Source organism: Stegodyphus dumicola, chromosome 1 (assembly GCF_044657685.1).
Source record: "Stegodyphus dumicola isolate Sdum_Otavi_A_Nest chromosome 1, ASM4465768v1".
Taxonomy (NCBI): domain Eukaryota; kingdom Metazoa; phylum Arthropoda; class Arachnida; order Araneae; family Eresidae; genus Stegodyphus; species Stegodyphus dumicola.
Genome location: NC_140768.1, coordinates 272,758,208 through 272,780,392, shown reverse-complemented (window position 1 = coordinate 272,780,392; position 22,185 = coordinate 272,758,208). Strand labels below are relative to the sequence as shown.

Genomic DNA, 22,185 nt, shown 5'->3' with positions numbered 1-22,185 from the left:
GACGTTCGAAATTTCGTCAGAACACCAGCAATGTAAAAGTTATGGTGATTCTCGTGTACAACTGTGATGATGTCATCCTAACACATACCGTTTTCCCACAGCAGACCGTCACTGCGCAGTATTACTGCTCATTTTTCGAGCACAATCTCTGACCAGCTTGAGAAAATAACGGCAACGCTTTCTGCAGAATGCTCCTCTCATTTTGCATGACAATGCTCGGCCGCATGCAGCGCAAGCTGTGACCGATTTGTTCAAGCGATGGGGCTGGGAAGTGCTTTACCATCCACCATACTCCCCAGATCTAAGCCCTTGTGACTATGACTTAATTCCTAAGATGAAGGAACCACTTCGTGACACTCGCTTCCAAACTGTTCCTGAGATTCTTGCGGCAGTAGACCGGTCCATTCAAACTATCAACAAAACAGGCGCTGCTACAGGTATTCTGCAACTTCCACATTGTTGGAAACGGGTTGTACACAATGCTGGCGACTATATTGAAGGACTGTAAAACATGGTGATATGAATCACTTTTGTATTCCTTGTAAATAAATAGTTGCCACTATTAAAGTTCCAACCCTCGTAGATTATTTTACTAAAATGTCTTCATGAAGTTTAATATAATGTACAATATGAAAGATGTACATATATATATATACAAAAAGAAAAATAATGGCAGTCTAAAATTAAAAGCAAATTTTTATACCCATCCTGCGCTATAGCTGCAGGACTGAAGTAAAATAGAGTAAATTGGAGTCAAAACTAAGTTATTCGTTAACAATATTAATATTAGCTATCATGTATAAGAGGTTTAACACAAAATCCAAACACATCAAAATTAAAATAAGAATTCATAGTATTACAAACTCTAAAAATAAAAATGAAAAAGCAAAAATGGAAAAAAATACAAGATAATAAAAATATAAAAATGATAATTAATCTCCTTTCACTGAAACTCCAAGTCAGAACTCATCAGAGGAAAATGAATTAAAGCTTCACAAAAGTGGATTAATATGTTTCCAAAATATGTTACATTCTGATTCATTTGAGATCAAAAACTGGAAAAAAAAATCTATTAAATTTTCATTTAAGACACTAAAGAAACATATAAAACTAAAAATTCGAATCTCAAATATACCAGGATGGACCCTACACACCTTCGAAACACTTGGTAAAATGAAAAAAAAAAAAAAAAAAAAGGTAACATTGTGCTAAATTGACTACTTAAAAACAACCCACAAAATTTTATATTATGTGAAAAAAGCATTCAAAAAATCATATTGGTCTAAAATCATTAGATGCAAATCCCAGATTCAAAAGCAAATAAACATAAAGAGTAAAACAAATAGACTTTAAACCAAATTGTCATTTAAACAACACTAAAAAATTGGGATGTCCTCGATTATGCTAAACATAACTTTTAATGCCACGACAACCAAAGACTTTTCACCAAGATATATGAGATACACCAAGATATCACATACATGTATGAGATTTTGGTGCTAGTTTTAAACTGCTGCTTAAAACAATTTCAACTAGCAAATTTCTAATTTACATTAATTCTAGTTTCATTTAATTCATCAATAAACAACAATTTCTAATGGAACTTTAAAATTTGGCTCATTAATTCTGCATTTTAACTACAACACTTTTGTTACTTTATTTGTTTATTTGTTATTTTTTTAAATATGCATATTTTAGATGAAATTTCAGAGAAATGAGAAATATGAGGTTTCTTTTTTTGAGGGGGGGGAGGAGAAAAATTATTTTGAAATTCCATTAATTTTCAAATAAAAATGAATGCTTAAATTCATTTGCTATACTGCAGGCACAGAATTATAATAATTTGTAATATTATAATTTAATATATAATAAAAGCATGCCAGTTAAGGAACCATAAAAATGCTATATTAAAGTAGTTTTTCAAACAAATGATAATAGCTGTGATCATTTTTGAAACATTTCCTTTAACATTTATGTTTAAAATTAAGTTAATAATTATCAGTGCAGCTTTAATTTATGTGTCTTTTAAAACAATACAATGTTTCATGTAATAAAAGCCAACACAGCATACATGTATATCTCACAGCAATTATCTTCTTAAGATGACTTCTATATTTTTAAAAAATTTAAAAAACAAAATTTTAAATAACACATAAAAATATTTCGATTTTCTTTTTAAATAAAAACAAAATTTAAATAAACTCATAAAAATAAACATTTACTGTTACTAAATAAAACTAAAATTCAAAGAGAATTTAAATTTTAAAAGTTTTAACATTTACTTCTGCATTTCTTTTCGGATTATAAAATAGTATAAACACAACATAACAATATTAAAAACATATATCAGGGTTGCCACTCAAACAGGAGAATGAAATTCCCTGACTTTTCCAGGTGTGTTTTAAGAAAAGTCCAGTCTATTCATGTAATGCACATTGGCTGTGCTAAGAGGTAAATTAATTATGGTATTACTTGAAAACATAAAAATTTGCCAATTACTTATGACTTATATCCCCAAAGCATTACTATTATAATTATAATAGGAGTTGTTTTCTCCACTGATGATATGAGATTAGAAATGCCCAGTCTGGAATAAAAGAAGGCTTTTTTTGCAGACATTTTGCATCTAAATGAAAGAAATCTATTTAATGATATTTTAAAAATAAATTCAGGTATTTTATATTTATTTCGCAGCATACATAAGCAAAAAATATGTGCATTAAATTTCGTGATGGTATGCCATCATACTGTTAGAATTAATTTCAGAATTATGCCAGAGAAAATTTCCTGAAATTTGGAAGTATTATTTACTAATAATAAATAAATTTAGAGAAAAGAAACAACATTGAATGATACAAATAACATAAAAATAAAGATAATGACTTAAAAATTGAATTAGAATAATCAACGATATTTTAGCAAATATAGTATATTACATGGTTAGCCTAGATGGCTGATTACTATTTTTTTTATTTTACAATGGTATTTTAAAATGGCAAATAAGGCATTTATTAAAAAAGAAAAAAAAAAAGGTTTAAAAGATTTTGCAGTAAAATCCTAGTATACGGTAAGGCCTTAGATGGCTGATTACTATTTTTTTTTATTTTACAATGGCAAATAAGGCATTTATTTAAAAAAAAAAAAAAAAAAAAAAAATTAAAAAATTTTTTGCTGTAAAATCCTAGTATACGGTAAGGCCTTGGCACAATTTTCAAAATTGTCGCCAAAACCAAAATGACCTGTTTACTGCTCCCCATAATGTTGCCAAATCTGGCACAATTCGCAACAGATGACATAAGCGAATGTTTGAAGTTGCTTGAAATGATTAGCGAAGATTTGATTTCAGTTTTTATTTTTGACAAGTCCGAAGGTGAAGGATATTTAGGGATCGGATTATATAGTCCTTCGTTTAAGAGTTTAGTGACACCATCGATGTAAGTGTTCTTATCCATGACGACTATCTGGCCACCTTTGTCGGCCTTAGAAATGATAATATCCGGGTTAGAATGAATTTCGCGCATTGTAGCTCTTTCTCTCGCAGTTAGATTTGGTTTCAAAGGTTTATTATTGAATTTCACATTATGAGCGATAAGATGCCTAATCATTTCTTTCTGTGAATCTGAAACTTTACTGAACTTGAAAGCTTTTTCGATAGGAGCCAAAATCTTTGGAATCAAGGGTTTACAGGTTTGTGAGAAGTTAAAATTATATTTTAGAATTCTCTCTTGTTCTTCTGAAAGACTAACATTAGAAATATTAACTATTGGTTTGATGTTTACAATGGGAAGATTTTTTGAACTACTTGAACTGGAAGACTGTAAAAGAAGTTTTTCAAATTTAACTGCAAGGGCGATTTTATGACGGTTAACTGCATTCTCCGTTCTTGACCAAGACTTTTGTTTAAGGGCAGTGAATTTTGGATATGATTTAGCAAGTTCCAGATGAAGCTTATTGAGTTCATGTTCAATTTTGGACAATTGTTGACGTGTATCCCTTATGACGGACTGAAGTAAGGCAAGCTTGCAATTTAACACAATTCTTGAAACGTGACTCGAAGGTTTTTTTTATTAGATTTGATTTGAATAAAATTGGGTCTCAATTTTTTACATTTACATTTAAGTAAAAAGTCAAGATGATTCAGGAATTTTTGCCGTTTCAGGCGTAATTTAGTGAAACGATTAACGGATGAAGGCATGATAAACAATGCAGAAAATCAAACTAAATTAACTAAGAAATAATAAAGCACACACAAAACAGCAGAAAAATACCTCACTGAAATAAATAGAAAACAAAACGTTTGTAAGCAAAATGCATGAAATCAGACTAGAAAAGCACAATATACATAACATAAACATAACTTGAAATTTGCAAAAAAGTTTACCGAAACTCATGCAATAACAAAATGGCGGCCACACCACGTGCAAAAAAGAAAGCAAAAAATAAGCCTTTTTGGGACTTCTATAATTAAGACACAATAACACGCCAAATCAATACTAATTCAGAAGTCAAACAACAAAAACCAGCGTTATATTTAAAAAATTTTCACAGGACTAGTTTCGATGGTTTTACCGAACCACCATCCTCAGCTGCAAAACCACAAATGAACAAGATAGGAAATAATGATTAGATAAGATAAGAGAGCCTGGACAAGAATAAGCAAGTTGCGCCATCTATTGGTGAAACCAGAACTAAAACATAATTTCTTTAAAGCCCGAAGGCAAATTTGGATTGGAATTAGGATAACGATCCTAATTCGAATCCAAATTTGTTAACGAACTAGAACAGAAAGATTTTTATGAATGTGAAATGCCTCTAGAAAATCCAGTTCTCCAATGGAAAGATGTTTTTTGAATAATTTTGGCAGCAGAAAAAATGAAAGTGTGATTTTCGGACTAACAATGTTGAGCAACAGAAGACTTCTGTGTTTCCTTTTTTCTAACATATGCCTCATGTTCTTTGATGCGAAATTTCAAGGCTCTCTTAGTTTGGCCAATGTAAATTAAACCACACTAGCAAGGAATTCTATAAATATCCCAGGAATTCATATCCGGAATGGGGTCCTTGAGTATGGAGCTCGGAATTTCATTGATGGGAGAATAAACAACCCGAAAGTTAAATTTCTGCAAATTATGTGCAACTTTATATCTAATTGATGGAAAGAAGGGAATGACAACAGAATTTTTATAATCTCCTAAACACCTTTTCACCCAACATTATTAATCAAGCAGCTAAAAAATTCTCATCTCAACACACTAAAAGGCACACTCTTGTTTTAGGAGATTATAAAAATTCTGTTGTCATTCCCTTCTTTCCATCAATTAGCTATAAAGTTGCACATATTTTGCAGAAATTTAACTTTCGGGTTGTTTATTCTCCCATCAATAAAATTCCGAGCTCCATACTCAAGGAACCCATTCCAGATATGAGTTCCTGGTGGTATTTATAGAATTCCTTGCCAGTGTGGTTTAATTTACATTGGCCAAACTAAGAGAGCCTTGAAATTTCGCATCAAAGAACATGAGGCATATGTTAGAAAAAAGGAAACACAGAAGTCTTCTGTTGCTCAACATTGTTAGTCCGAAAATCACACTTTCATTTTTTCTGCTGCCAAAATTATTCAAAAAACATCTTTCCATTGGAGAACTGGATTTTCTAGAGGCATTTCACATTCATAAAAATCTTTCTGTTCTAGTTCGTTAACAAATTTGGATTCGAATTAGGATCGTTATCCTAATTCCAATCCAAATTTGCCTTCGGGCTTTAAAGAAATTATGTTTTAGTTCTGGTTTCACCAATAGATGGTGCCACTTGCTTATTCTTGTCCAGGCTCTCTTATCTTATCTAATCATTATTTCCTATCTTTTTTATTTGCGGTTTTGCAGTTGAGGATGGTGGTTCGGTAAAACCATCGAAACTAGTAATGTGAAAATTTTGTAAATATGACGCTGATTTTTGTTGTTTGACTTCTGAATTAGTATTGATTTGGCGTGTTATTGTGTCTTAATTATAAAAGTCCCAAAAAGGCTTATTTTTTGCTTTCTTTTTTGCACGTGGTGTGGCCGCCATTTTGTTATTGCATGAGTTTCGGTAAACTTTTTTGCAAATTTCAAGTTATGTTTATGTTTTGTATATTGTGCTTTTCTAGTCTGATTTCATGCATTTTGCTTACAAACGTTTTGTTTCTATTTATTTCAGTGAGGTATTTTTCTGCTGTTTTGTGTGTGCTTTATTATTTCTTAGTTAATTTAGTTTGATTTTCTGCATTGTTTATCATGCCTTCATCCGTTAATCGTTTCACTAAATTACGCCTGAAACGGCAAAAATTCCTGAATCATCTTGACTTTTTACTTAAATGTAAATGTAAAAAATTGATACCCAATTTTATTCAAATCAAATCTAATGAAAAAACCTTTGAGTCGCGTTTCAAGAATTCTGTTAAATTGCAAGCTTGCCTTACTTCGGTCCGTCATAAGGGATACACGTCAACAATTGTCCAAAATTGAACATGAACTCTATAAGCTTCATCTGGAACTTTCTAAATCATATCCAAGATTCACTGCCCTTGAACAAAAGTCTTGGTCTAGAACGGAGAATGCAGTTAACCGTCATAAAAACACCCTTGCAGTTAAATTCGAAAAACTTCTTTTACAGTCTTCCAGTTCGAGTAGTTTAAAAAATCTTCCCATTGTAAACATCAAGCCAATAGTTAATATTTCTAATGTTCATCTTTCAGAAGAACAAGAGAGAATTCTAAAATATAATTTTAACTTCTCACAAACCTGTAAACCCTTGATTCGAAAGATTTTGGCTCCTATCGAAAAAGCTTTGAAGTTCAGTAAAGTTTCAGATTCACAGAAAGAAATAATTAGGCATCTTATCGCTCATAATGTGAAATTCAATAATAAACCTTTGAAACCAAATCTAACTGCGAGAGAAAGAGCTACAATGCGCAAAATTCATTCTAACCCGGATATTATCATTTCTAAGGCCGACAAAGGTGGCCAGATAGTCGTCATGGATAAGAACATTTACATCGATGGTGTCACTAAACTCTTAAACGAAGGACCATATAATCCGATCCCTAAAGATCCTTCACCTTCGGACTTGTCAAAAATAAAAACTGCGATCAAATCTTTACAAATCATTTCAAGCAACTTAAAACATTCGCTTATCCCATCTGTTGCGAATTGTGCCAGATTATATGCTCTTCCCAAAATTCATAAAAGTGGTATTCCTTTCCGCCCTATTGTATCAAATTTAGGTACTGCCTCGTATTTATTAGCTAATATTTAGTTTCTAGATTTTCAACTCTATTAGACAATAACATTTACACCATAAAAAATTCAATAGAGTTTGTAATAAAGGTTAAAAACATTTCTCCTAGTAATTTACTCATGGTTTCTTTTGATATAAAATTATTATTCACCAATGTCCCAGTGGAGGGTGAATTAAGATGTCTAGAAACCAGACTTCGTGAATTTCATTTCTCTTACATCGAAATTGATGAGCTAATTACTCTCACTCAACTCTGTTTGAAACAAACACATTTTGCTTTCTAAAATAAATATTACAAGCAAACTGAGGGATTAGCCATGGGAAGCTCCCCTCAGTCCCATCCTGGCTGATATCTACATGCATTATTATGAATCAAAATTGTTTGAAACTTTAAACTTCCCGGTATGGATCCGCTACGTAGACGATACTTTGACCCTGTTTGAAGGTAATAAAGATGGTTTAAATAAAGTTCTTTCAACAATGAATTCTATTGATCCTGCTATTCAGTTCACTTTTGAACTTGAGATTTGCAATTTTCTTCCGTTTCTCGACATTCTGGTCACACGTAACACATCCAACTTCAGTACTACGGTTTACCGTAAACCTTCATCGGTTTGCCTTCCACCACACTTTAAATCATGTCATCCAACTAAAAAAAGTTAGCTTCATTTTATTCCTATGTTTTCCGTGCTCTTCAAGTTTGCTCCTCCAAACTAGCCCTTGATGAAGAACTAAATTATTTAAAAGCAATAACTATTGACAGGGGCTTTTCATCCAACATTATTAATCAAGCAGTTAAAAAATTCTCATCTCAACACACTAAAAGGCACACTCTTGTTTTAGGAGATTATAAAAATTCTGTTGTCATTCCTTTCTTTCCATCAATTAGCTATAAAGTTGCACATATTTTGCAGAAATTTAACTTTCGGGTTGTTTATTCTCCCATCAATAAAATTCCGAGCTCCATACTCAAGGAACCCATTCCGGATATGAGTTCCTGGTGGTATTTATAGAACTCCTTGCCAGTGTGGTTTAATTTACATTGGCTAAACTAAGAGAGCCTTGAAATTTCGCGTCAAGGAACATGAGGCATATGTTAGAAAAAAAGGAAACACAGAAGTCTTCTGTTGCTCAACATTGTTGGTCCGAAAATCACACTTTCAATTTTTCTGTTGCTAAAATTATTCAAGAAACATCTTCCATTGGAGAACTGGATTTTCTAGAGGCATTTCACATTCATAAAAAACTTTCTGTTCTAGTTAACGATCCTAATTCCAATCCAAATTTGCCTTTGGCCTTTAAAGAAATTATGTTTTAGTTCTGGTTTCACCAACAGATGGTGCCACTTGCTTATTCTTGTCCAGGCTTTCTTATCTTATCTAATCATTATTTCCTATCTTGTTCATTTGCGGTTTTGCAGCTGAGGATGGTGGTTCGGTAAAACCATCGAAAGTCCTGTGAAAACTCTGTAAATATAACGCTGATTTTTGTTGTTTGATTTCTGAATTAGTATTTATTTGGCGTGTTACTGTGTCTTAATTAAAGTGGATGTTAAACAGAGAAATTTAAATGCAAACTACAACATAAAATGGAATATTTACAATGAAGCTGCAAATATGTAAATGCTCAAATAAACAGTAGCACTTGTAGATTTTGGAGGTAACAATGATAAATTGGCTCCATTGGAAATCTTAATCGCATTTTCGCATTTAATATGACAAACTGTCATTTTACCTGCATGGAAAATAGATGATGTCTTTTCTATGTTACTTTTATAAATTCAATTATTCATGATAAAGATACTGCTTTTTTAATTTTATATTTCATGCACTAACATGTTACCAATGATATTCATTAGTAACATGTTACCAATGATATTCATTAGTAACATGTTACTAATGATACGATGTTCATGCACTTACATGTTTCATTGTGCAAAAACTGGTGTCATATATGCTGTTCTGCTTTTCTAAGGAAAGGAATTCTACTATGCACTAGATTTTAATGAGAATAACAAGGAAATGAAGTTGTATAGTATTACATGGTGTAATATAATTAAATAATGCCTAAAAATGAAAAAGCACACATGCTAGAGACCTGTTTCATGGATGAAAAATACATTTTTTTGACTGCATTACAATTTATCTCTTGTTCATCAGAAGAAATGACATAGATCAAGTGGTTAGCGAATCAATTAAAATATCTGTAATAATATGAGCAATGATTGGAATAACTTTATGTGGGAAGTTTGCTCATAACATTTAGACAAACATGCTAACACTGTATTAGAGGACTGCATAACATTGTAAAAATTACCTTTGTACGTAGGAAAAACAATGCCAGAGGCATCTTATTCAAACAATGAATATTCAGAGGCATATGCTTGTAATTTTAAATAATTTTTATAAATTTTGGTAAACAACTCAAAAGAGTGCTTTCTGATTGAAGTTCAAAATAATGATGCCAAAACATATTTGTAAAAAAACATCCTTAGTCACGTTAAATATGGCTTAACAATTCTCCAATTGTTAGAATAATACTCAGATTCTGAGCGTTATAAAAAAAGGATAATTCTCATAAATTTTGATACAAAAATTTTATTTTGAACTATTCGTATAATTTTGTAGATCCCCAAATTTATATGCCTGCTCAACATGCAGACAAAAAGTGGGGATCATCCAAATAAAACAAGGAATAAAAGGAAATGGTCTAGCATCATTTGAGTCTGATCTTACTGCATATATGCAATGGATGTATAAGAGCTGGAAAAATTCTTATGCAGCTATTAAGGTAATAAAAAATTATTACTGCTAACAATTGCTTATGTTTAGATCGGCATTCTTTTGGAAAAGTTTGTTCCATAGATTCAGAAGTATATATATATATATAAATAAATAATAGTTTAATTCAATTTCGTATACAGTCAAAAGTCTTTAATCCGATTTCGTCGGGACTTCGGCGATTCCGGATTATAGATCATCAGTTTAAATCTGGTAAGATGACATGCAGAAATTATAAAATTAAAAATATGAAACCGTAATTTATGAAATAAAGAACAACTAGGATTTAAAGGGTATCAATTTACAAAAAAAAAAAAAAAAAACTTAACATTTATTTATTTACTTTATTAAACATTTCTTTCAATTTAAGTTGTTTAAGTTGCTTCATTTTTTATGTGATAATACATTCTCTTTAATTCTATAAACATACATAATTTCTTGTTCAGTTACAAAGTTCCGCTGTTCAAATCCTATAATTGCTGTGTCGAGAATACCGGCTAATTTGTCAATCGAAATTTTTTCATTTTCAATAACCTCTGTCACTTTCTTCATGTCTTTATCCATTTTTTTGCAGCAATTCCACTTTTTGTTTGATGGACATCGAAACATACTTTCGTTTTGTAGATCCTTCGGGAGCTTCAGCATCGGAAATTCTATTTGACATAATCGAAAGTTCATGTTTACTTTTATAAAATTGCTTTTACAGTCTGCAAAAAAGCTTAATATTTATTTGTTTACTTTATTAAACATTTCTTTCAATGTAAGTTGTTTAAGTTGCTTCGTTTTATGTGATAATACATTCTCTTTAATTCTATGAACAGACATAATTTCTTGTTCAGTTACAAAGTTCCGCTGTTCTAGTCCTATAATTGCTGTGTCGAGAACACCGACTAATTTGTCAATCGAAATTTTTTCGTTTTCAATAACCTCTGTGTCACTTTCTTCGCTATCGGAAGAGAATTATAATGACGAGGAATTTGATTTAAATCGCATCAAAGATGGAGTACATCGAGATGAAATACTACATTTAGTAAGGAATTATAAGCCAAATAAAATAAAAACATCTGCTCTGAAGATAAGGATAGTGCTGACAGATCAACTTCCAGTTCATTGCGCGCCGCGACGTTCCCCCCCCCACACACACGCAGAGCAGTGTGAAATTGATAAACAGATTTCAGAATGGTTAGATAAACAAAGGATATGCCTTTATCCATTTTTTGCAGCAATTCCACTTTTTGTTTAATGGACTTTGAAACATACTTTCGCTTTGTAGATCCTTTACATATTAGTAAATATATACCAGAAATTCTATTTGACATAATCGAAAGTTCAAGCTTACTTTTATAAAATTGCTCTAACAGTCTGCAAAAAATAATAAGCCGGATTCAATTTGAAGATTAAGGAACAATGCAATCTGCAACATTATCTGAATTAGATAATTTTAGCTTAGCTTATACTGTCCGTTATACATTAAATGTCCATTCGTAAACGTATTTTGCGCATGCGCACCTACATATTCGCAGCCGTAAAGCATGCGTCGTATAGTAAGCCATAAACGCATGCATCGTATAGTAAGTTTGTAGCTTTGAGGTCCGGATTATAGATCATTCCGGATTATGGGTGTCCGAATTAACGACTTTTGACTGTATCAATATGTAATGCTACGAAAATGAAATAATTAAATAATCATCAAAATTTAGAAAGTTACAAAAGCAAAAAGTACTATAGAAATAACTGACCAAGAGATTTACACCACCATATGGAGTCTCCCCTCGTGCTAAATAATAAGGGGTATTAGACATACTTTCCATACCACCTGCTACCATTACATTCTGAAACAAAATACAAAACAGTCAGTGACCACGAAGCATACAAATATACTATGAAGATCGGTCAAAATTCATTTTTAAAAACAAACCTGATGTCCTAACATAAGACTCTGAGTAGCAAGCATTACAGACTTCATTCCAGATGCACATACTTTGTTAACAGTGGTACAGGGTGTTGAAATTTGAAGGCCTTAAAAACATTTTATAAATTTAAAATATATAAGTATTCAGCATTAAAAAAACTGAATGATTAGAGGCATAGAAATATAAAAGAAAATATGCCTAGTTTTTTATCAGCTGGATTTCAAATATAAACGAAAAAATATACCATTTTTTAGTTGATGATTTTTATAAAATTTTGCACATTTTAGTTTTTATATATAACTATTACAAAAAAAAATCTTGATTATAAAAATTATATTATATAACACATTTAAGACGAAAACTGAAAGATTATAACATACAGTATTATATGGTTCTTTCTTATTACCCATATATTCCTGAAAATTACTTACAAGGCCACTGTGTTGCTAAAATAGACAACCCATGATATCACCCAAATATACTTATGTAGCAAGCCAGGTAAGCTTGCACATATAGCAGATGAGTGAAGATCACCTTAACATTCAGCGGTCATTTTTCTGATTAGTATTTCTTTTTCCATGTAAGGAATCATTATACGATTGCGGAGTTTGCCAGATGATGAAAAAGAAAGTGCTGTCTTTAGAAATATGGCCTTTTGCCTGACAGTAGATTTTGTAAAAATTCACACTCTATGAAACTGTACTTCTTAAACAACTGAATTGTATGTATCAAAATTTGTATATAATGTGAATTTGTGCAATTCTTTGAATCCCTTCCTTTTTTTGTAAGGAAAACCAGATCACTGTGTAAATGAAAATAGTGCAAAACACAATGCAAAAAATATTATAGTTGATGGGAGACAAGAGGCATCATCACTCTACCACTCCACCAAGAGGTTAGACGGTATTGTCTCATGTTCCCACATACTATAAGTAACAAATAATATTCTTAATGCTTCACTGCTTACAACAGGACTTTTTTTCTTGAAAGACAATTTCTTCTTCTTGCTGAAACCCTCTTGCAAAAAGTCAAGCTTTAAAATGTTCATCCCTCTTTATTTTAAAAATTCACTTGTTGTTTAAAATGTTCTTTATGTTTTGCTTTTATTCACAGCTTTCCAAATCCTGTTTTTAATTAAAGACTTTTCCTCTTTTTCAATAGCTTTTAACCATTTGTCTCTATTTTCTCCTGATATTGCTTCTTAGTATGACAAAATTATAAAGTCTCTATACTTTGCTGGTAATTTTCTATTTCTTGTAGGCTGTTCTTAATTTTCTGCCTCTTATTCTCCATTTTCATTAGCAGCTTCTAAATGATCATCTTTCCACATGGAAATGCTTTTATCTTGATTATTTTCTAGATCTTCAGAATGAAGATCCGGGGGGGGGGGAAAAGAAGAAGAAGAAGAAAGAAAATGTCTTTTCTCCAGACTATCTCAAATGTCTTAAGGAACATGCCTGGAACATACTGACAAGAGAAGAAAAAAATTAACATCTAAATAAATCTTTATTACATAAAAAAATTCTATGAAAAAAAAAATAATAAGCAATAAAAAAGAATGAAAAATCATACAAAGTTAAAAAAATCATGAATTGAAGAACAGAAGTAATAAATATGAGATGTCCATTTGTGTGGTACATAGTTCTAAATAAAGAGTTCACTATCTACATTGAACTCCTCCATATATTCCAACTTTCCCTACTTCATAGTAGTCACATGGCTTAACACATGACTTTGTAGGGGTCTACAAATTTTACAGAGTTTCCTTCCAATTCCAAACTGAGTTCATTGCAGAGCTACTTGATCACCCACTTTATATAAGTTTGGTAGTTTATGGAGCTACATTGTAACGTCTGTTTCCTTCTTGAATTTTGAGAATGCTGTTTTTCACTATTCTGTTCATAGTGCAACCTTATTTGTTTAATTTTGATACCTTCTTCATTTTTCATTTTTATGCCGAAAAAGTAGTTCATGTGGTTTGCAACTGGTGGTTTGTGATGTAGTGCTATTGATGATTCTTTGAACAGAGGCAATGTGTTTAAACTACATTTTGAGTTCTTGTATGGAGAACTTGGTTAAGATGGGAAACCAAATACTGTGCATGTATTCAATCTGTTTGTTTCCATGCAGAATGCCAGCAGTTATTGTTATATGCTCAACATTCTTGTCATGACAATTCAGTTGAAGTAAAAGCAGCCCCTTTATCTGAGATAATAAGTCTGGAGTTACCCAAAGATTTTTGATATAATTTCAACTTCGTCAAGAGTGTTTTGCATATTTGTCTATTTAACACGTTAAAGGCAGAGAAACTTAGAATGCATTGCCAGAAAGTATATGTGTCAAACTGTGTACTACCTTTTGGAATTGGGTGAAAATTACCAGATTTTTTGGAAGACAGCATACCTAGGATGCAGTTCAAGATGATTTTTTTTAAGAACTGTACACAAATTAGGGATATAATATTCCCATTTAATAATGCCTTCCGTTTTAAGAGTAGAGAAATAACCTTTAGAATGAACATTTTGCACTATTTCTTTTTGCATGGCCTGAAATATAACTAGCAGTTCTTGGTCTTTAACTATTTTATATTGAAGATCATTCTTTAAAGAGTAGTTATATAAATGGGTTTTGTCTAAAGTTTGTTTGATCCCAGTAATGAATTCATCAGTTGATTGTGCCACAATAATCTTTTGGGTGACATTGTCGGTGGAAATTAACATAACAGAAAATCAACTTAAAGAATGTATATGTCTCATTAGATATTCACAGGTTCATAGCTATATTTAATTGTGAGTGAAAGTCTTCAGAGTAAAGAGCCCATCAAGCAATTTTAAGTGTTATTTTAGTTATGGGGGGTTATATTACTCACACCAGTGACATTCCTAAAATTGCATATGTCTCCTGACTAAGTGAGTAACAGTTCACGGTTGTGGCTGTTCGCTTTTGGAGGTTGTGGCTGTTCGCTGTTCGCACTGAAGTTTCTTCAGTGATATGAATTATAATACTATACTTCAAACCCTCTGATTGCTGTTGAGATACAGAAACAGGCAGTTTATACAGTTACTAGAGTGAAATCATCCCAGTGGACAAATCAGATGCAAAATATACAACTCAGCATCCTCAGAACTCAGATTTTTCCAGTCGAGATTTTCGAAGGCCAGAAGGTCTTTTGGATGATTTAAACCTCAGTATCCCTGCTAAAAATACTAACTTGTAGACCTGCTGTAGTTTTTGGAAATATTCTACAATTTAAAATTGGATGAAAATAGAAAAAAAAAGACACACTAGATATTAATCTAAAATCAAATGCCTTGTTTCTACTGGACAATAACTATCCTGAGCCAGAATGGATATGTGCATTTACAGATGGCTCTAGCACGAATAATGCTGCTGGTGCAGGTGCATATTGTAAACTGTTTTCACATCACGCTCCAGTGGGTCAACATTTTTCAAATTTTAATGTAAAAATTCATGCAGTCTTTTTTGCTATGTCTAATTTTAAATCTAGAATTGAGTTTTTAAGGCTATCATTCTTGTTGATTCTTAGTCGCCCATAGAAGCAACACCACTTTCTCTTGCCTCCTCTTGTGTCAAATATAAAACAAGATATCAGGCAACTAAACAGGAACAGTAAAACAGTATAATTTCAGTGGATATCACCCCACATAGATATTAATGGTAGTGAAAAAGCAAAGAGCAAAGAGACGGCAGAGAGACGTACAGAGTTATTTATTGGCAAATAGACGTACAGAGTTATTCATTGAACAGAGTTCTATTCCTTTGTATTCTCTTAGAAGCATTCACGAGAATCTTCTACCAGCTTATAATGATTATCAATTAAATGGAAGAGTAAACTCTGGGAAATTATCAGGAATGACTGCAATGAGTTCAGTCGCAGGCCACATAGAGAGGCTGTGGCTAATTTCAGATTGAGTACAGGGCACGATTGCTTAGCCAAACATCTCAGCAGAATAGGCATATTGACTAATAGCCAATGCCCTAAACAGACACCATGGATAAGCACAACTTGCTCATCTATCTGGACCTTGACCTTAAATTACAACATAGTGGTGACATTCTCCTGCTGTATTGAATGACCTTATGTCTTGAACACACCATTGCTTCACCTCTAATCACTGAAGATTTTTCATCATGAAATTTTTATGTCTTAATCTTTTGGTAAAGAATTGAATTTTAGTGCTCTAATTTTTGTTTTTAATATTTTGGTGATGTAATTTTGAATTACTGTTTTGTTTTTGTGAGTGGCCATGTCACATTTTGTTCCAGCTAAATAATATAGAAATTTTTTAAGGGATTTAGTGATGAATAAGATTTCTAATTCATAACTGAAGTATTTCTCTTCTTGGATGTAGTTTTCTTGGGGTATAGGTCTTTTTTGTCCTTACCATTTCAACGTGGCCATTTCGCCATCAAGACATATTTATCTTTACTTGACTGTATTTTATCTTGTCGTATTATACTTGTATTAAATTTATTTAGTTTAATAATTCTGTTTACCTTTTGTATATATTTAATAAAAGTTGTTTTTAATATATTAATATATATAGATATTTACAAGTACGAGATATAAAGAAATTACACATAGTTGGAAATTATGTCAGTCAAAGAGAACTGGGGCTAAACTTCTGACATAACAGAAGTTATTATCTATTTTAAAATTATGCAAATACAATATTTACATCATTCATTAAAATTTCTTGAAATTTTAATCTGCTAGTTCAGAGAAATCACTCATAGAAGCAGGAAATTCACATTTTTATGAAATCTGAATGGAAAACAGAATTACTTTGGAATCTTGTCAGTACCTTACTTTCTTAAAATTAATATGTCATGTATAACGGTGTATTTGTATAAAACTGTACACAGAAACATTTTACATGTATTTATATTTTATATATATAAAATGTTTATTAAATAGAATTAAATTTTTAAATTAAACATAATTTAAATCAACTTATTATAAAAGGACAAGATATAATACAGTCGTGTAAAGAAAAATATGCCTTAACAGCGAACTCGCCTGAGAGTGAAACGCCCACGACGAATAGTCTCATTCCCGTTTTCTTGTTCATATACCGTCTTTTTCTGAAAATAAGACATCCTCCGAAAATAAGCCCTATCGTGATTTTTGGAACTTTTTGTAAAATAAGACATCCTCTGAAAATAAGCCCTATCATGATTTTTGGAACTTTTTGTAAAATAAGACATCCCCCGAAAATAATCCCTAGTTAAAATAATGTGACAAAAAGAATTTGTAAAAAATGCTGTTGATTTATTAAGTATAAGTAATAATATGTTTAGCTTTCCTAATATTTGTATTTCAGAGAAATGTTTGAAACAAAATATTCCAAGAAATTAATTGTTTACCTCTACAGTTCGTTTCAAATTAATTCTTGGAATTTATCTTAACCAGTTCACCGTTTGCCCCGAGAGAGATACGTTCACAGGAAAGGCTTTGTCAACCGTTAGCGTCAGCAGACTCTCGTCGGAGTGAAATTTGAGCTGAACCGTAACCCCCAAGACACATGCGACGCAGCGACCTTTTTCCAACCCCCTTAGAATGAGTTGAAAATCAAAAGGGGTAATTGATGGATTACTTATCTTCTCAACGGTGTCGCATTAGGATCACAGCGGGGCTGTTTCAGGAAAGTAAAGGATGGGGACACTTTCTTCGAATAGCTACCCCCTCAACATATCTTATAAGATTCACAACAGCTTCCTCCCTTTCTATTAACGAACAAAGGGATTTGAATGCTATCTTTTCAATTCTTAACGATTCAGTTCTTCTCTTTTGTTACAGGCCATCAAGAAAATAATAAAACAAAATTCAAGGGCATTTCAAATACTAGCTAATGCCCTTATTTTTACTTTATATAAAGCTTTTTCTTGACAATTAAAAATTACATTTACATTGTAATAGATTGCAATAGATTTGGGGTTGGGTGCAGGAAGTGGAAGTGGGGTTGGGTGCAAAGGGAAAAATATCTGCTCTAAGGACTATACCAGTCTTTGTCTTTTATGTTGCCCTTTAGGGGGTCGTTATTCACCATCCTTCAGTGTGACAGGTACGCTGTTCAATCTGGTTTGAACAGAACTTCTAAATAGGCTTTCACAGGTGGTGAAAGGGGGAAAGAAATACTCTGAGCCCAGTTTTAGACACAAAAAGTTTACCTTTGTGTGCAAAAAATGGCACGAAATGTTTGCGATTTTCCTAACAGCGAACTGGTTAAAAATACAACATAAGGCAGCAGTCTACATTGAGTGACAGTGCAGGTATACAACGTTTCTTCATTTCAGTCTTGTAAGTCTGATTATTTCCTCATATGTAATTTTATTTAAAAATTAAGTGAATAATTTTTAACCTCAGTTAAAATTAGTACAAAACAAAAGAGCTATTCTGTCGAGTACAAAAAGGGAATCGTGGAAGACTCCAGGGGTGTAAATCTTGTAGCATGCTGTAAAGAGAAGACGCTGGATCTCCATATGGTTCGTAAATGGCGTGCAGACTACAATTACCTGTGTCAACTGGTGGACCAAGGAAATGAGAAAAAACGCAGAGTTGGATCAGGTCGGAAGCCGTTATTTTTTGAGTTGGAAGATTGCATCTGGGAATGGATTGCAGGGAGGAGAGCAATGGCTTTGGTTGTGCACAGGGCTGATATTAAAAAATTTGCCCTTGAAACAGCAATTGAATTTGATATATCCACAGAAGAAGTTAAAGCATTGTCACACTGCTTAGACAACTTCCTTAAACAATATGAACTGTCTCTAAGGAGATCAACAATATTGTTTAAGCTGGAAGACAATGAAGTTGTTAAGCGTGCACTTGCGTTTAAGCTTTTTGTTGATGGCATCGATTTTTCGAAATACCAACTCTCCAACATGATTGCTATGGATGAAACTGTGGTATTCCTATGCCAAGGAGCTCAAATGACGGTTCACCACAAGGCTTCTTTGTCAATTTACGTTCTTTCTACCAGTTACGATAGTGCTTTGTGCTACCTGTATTTTGGCGATTCATCTAGATGGCAAGAAAGTATCGCCATTTTTAATCACTAAAGGTAAAAAAGACCAGATTCAACTTGTTTCAGGAATTTATGTCATTGAAAGTGAAAAAGCCTGGTGTACCCAAGTAGTTATAAGAAAGTGGGTTGATTTTATGCTGCCACCACTGTTGAGGGGTCAGAATAGAGGTTTACTAGTTTGGGATTCAGCCAGTAATCACCGTGCTAAAGACATGAAAAACTTTCTTGCTGAGAGGAAGATTGATCAAATAATGATTCCGGCAGGAATGACTGGTTACCTCCAGACACTTGACATTCCAATAAACAAGCCATTCAAGGATCATTTGCAGATGGAAATCAAGGGATATATTGAAATCAGAATGGTGAGAAATCATCGAGGTAATTTTGTAAAACCAGGCTTACAATAAGTTGTGAATTGGGTAAAAAATTCCTGGGACAAAATAACTGATAGTGATGTTTCCAATGCATTACAAACAGGTTACTTAGACAAGAAGTATTCATTTAACGATAGCTATATCACAAGACGTGAGAGATTCGGACCAATGATTCAACAGGAAATGGATTTGGAAGAAAATCAGAATACAATTCATAATTTTATTTATGATGATGTTGCAGAAGAAGATGACATGACTGTAATTGAATAAATTTAAATCTCTGTATTCTGTGTAAAATAAATATTACATAAAAATATATAAATATACATTTATTTTTGCCTTCCCCCGAAAATAAGCCCTAGTGCGTATTTTGGACCAAAAACGAAAGTAAGACAGTGTCTTATTTTCGGAAAAAGATGGTAGTAACTGGGTGGAAAGAAACATCTGTACTTTGTTGCAAGACAACAGATACATTACTGTGTTGACTCGCGTTGCAATGAAGTTGCGGTATACCTTGTTAGTAAAGGTATAGAATAGGATAATTGGAAAGTGCTTGTTTCAGATTTGAGAAAACACATTGTTGAGCAGGACTCAAACGGGATAAAATTTCATAGTAACTCAATTACAGGTTTTGTGTCAGTGGCATAATCTTTAATGAATTTTTAAAAGTATCCAGCTAATCCAAGAAAAATTTGAACCTATTTAGCTATTTTGGGTTCAGGAAATGATTGTATAGCATATATTTTGGATGTTGAAGGTCAAAGGGTGCTATTTTCAATAACATATCTTAGGATATCAATCTTTTTTTTTTTTTTTTAGAAAGTTGCATTTCTGAAAATTTATTTTTAGACCATAGTCTCAGTCAATTTGAAGAACATACCATAATTTTTTAATTCACTTATTTTCATCTTTGGATGGAATGATTACATCATCCATATAAATTATAACAGTCAGATCACCAATGAGGTTTGAATACTGAATAATTTATTTAATTTATAACAAAATTGGCAACAGCAGTGAATTACAGATTTTAAAAAAATAATCTAAAGCAATAGTATTTGGTCTTGCAGTCTAAAGCAGTGGCATCAATTGTATGGGTCATGACCCCAAATGGGATCACAAGATAGATGAAAAAATTCTGAATAAGTTTAACTCAATACAAATACATGATTGACAGAAAGGGATTTTCTTCATGATATTTTAGATAACAGTAACAATTAAACATTTGGAAAGAAAATTTTGGTTCTTAAAATGTGAAAATTTAAATTCTAGAGATGTTATTCTATTTTTAGAACAACGATTTCAAAGAGATAGACTATATCTCTTAGAAATCATTGATCTAAAATCTATTTAGTTTGGATATGCATCAGATAATGCTGTGTACTATCTGTGCATCATAAGAACAGCTATTTATTGCCAAAGAAACAGGCCCAAATCTATTTTTCGTAGCAGCATCTTGAAGAATTGCTTTTTAGTTTGCATTTTGGTGCACTTAATGATAAACTGACTTTCTCTAAACTGTTTTCCATGGACAACATTCATCAAAATCAAAATAACAATAAAGCATTCATTTGGCTCAGCCCTACTTGAAATATACTAATTCTATTGCTATAGCAACATCTACCAACTAGTACTAAACATAATTGCGAGAGCAGTTCTTCTGGGAGACAGGCAGTAATACCAAGTTTGTTTTCACAGGATGTCCATGTAAGCAAGTGATGAGAACACAAATTTTAATAACCGTAAATGTGGCACAATTGTGAGTTTAATTATTATTTTGGTGTAAAATTCCATACTTAGAATTTGTGTTAAGCAGACTGTTTTTAAAATTATAGATTTTATGTTAACTCGTAAATAAATGGCTAAAAACTGGTAGGATAATTGGGGGAAAAAATGACTGAAGAAAAAAAAAGGTTCTTCAATTTCAGCTGCTTTGACTTTCACCACTGACAAAATCTGTTTGATGGCTTCTGCCTCTACAGAGACATGAAATCAACACATAAAGAAGTAAAAGCAAACAAATCAGTCTATAAGTTCAACAAGTTTATAAAAGATGATTTTGTATGCAATGAAGATGATGAACTATAAGCAAGATGGATTCCATGCCTTATACAGTACAAAGTATTTTTCTGGAAATTGGATCATCAGTTTAAATCTAGTAAGATGGCATGTAGAAATTATTGTTTTGCAAAATATGAGTACAACAATGAAATAGTTGAAAACTTTCTTTTTTACAAGGAACTACAAAAAACTCAGGAGGAAGAAATCTTTAAACTGGCAAACTCTTACATCATGGAAAATACTTCTTGTGAAAATTGTGCAGGTGTGTGCAGTGATGCAACTGGTGCCATGGCAGAGAAACACAGCAGATTTGTAGCCCAAATCAAAAAAGTCTCTCCCAATTTTACACGAGTTTAATGTAGGATTCATAGAAAGGCGCTTGTATCGAAAAACACACCACTTAAAAATCTGTCTCAGATACTGGAGTTAAAATAATAAATTTTACAAAGGCATGTCCTCTGAAATCAAGGATTTTTTTCGCAGATATGCAGAGAAATGTGCAGTCAATATCAACAGCTTCTTTAACATACAGAAGTATGTTGGCTTTCAACAAATGTGTCTTAATGAGACTATCTGAACTTAAAGATGAAGTACTTGTGTTTTTGAATGACGATGGCGATAGAAATTTTTTTACACTTTTTAACTGATGAAGAAAGGCTAATTTAGGTTAGCTTACTTATGTAATATTTTTCTCAAACTGAATGACCTGAATTTAAGTTTCTCAAAGAGAAAAATT

At 32.2% G+C, this 22,185-nt stretch overlaps 1 protein-coding gene across 1 annotated transcript in view; it reads right to left on the bottom strand.

Annotated features, from left to right (window-relative positions):
* The window catches only part of Acat1 (Acetyl-CoA acetyltransferase 1), a 94,230-nt gene that overhangs the window by 61,950 nt on the left and 10,095 nt on the right, over nucleotides 1-22,185 (bottom strand). Inside the window, exons 5-6 of the mRNA XM_085806930.1 lie at nucleotides 11,974-12,074; nucleotides 11,795-11,887 (exon numbers count right to left, since the gene is read on the bottom strand). Of these exons, the coding sequence (XP_085663056.1) occupies nucleotides 11,795-11,887; nucleotides 11,974-12,074 (194 nt within the window). The remainder of the gene's footprint in view (nucleotides 1-11,794; nucleotides 11,888-11,973; nucleotides 12,075-22,185) is intronic.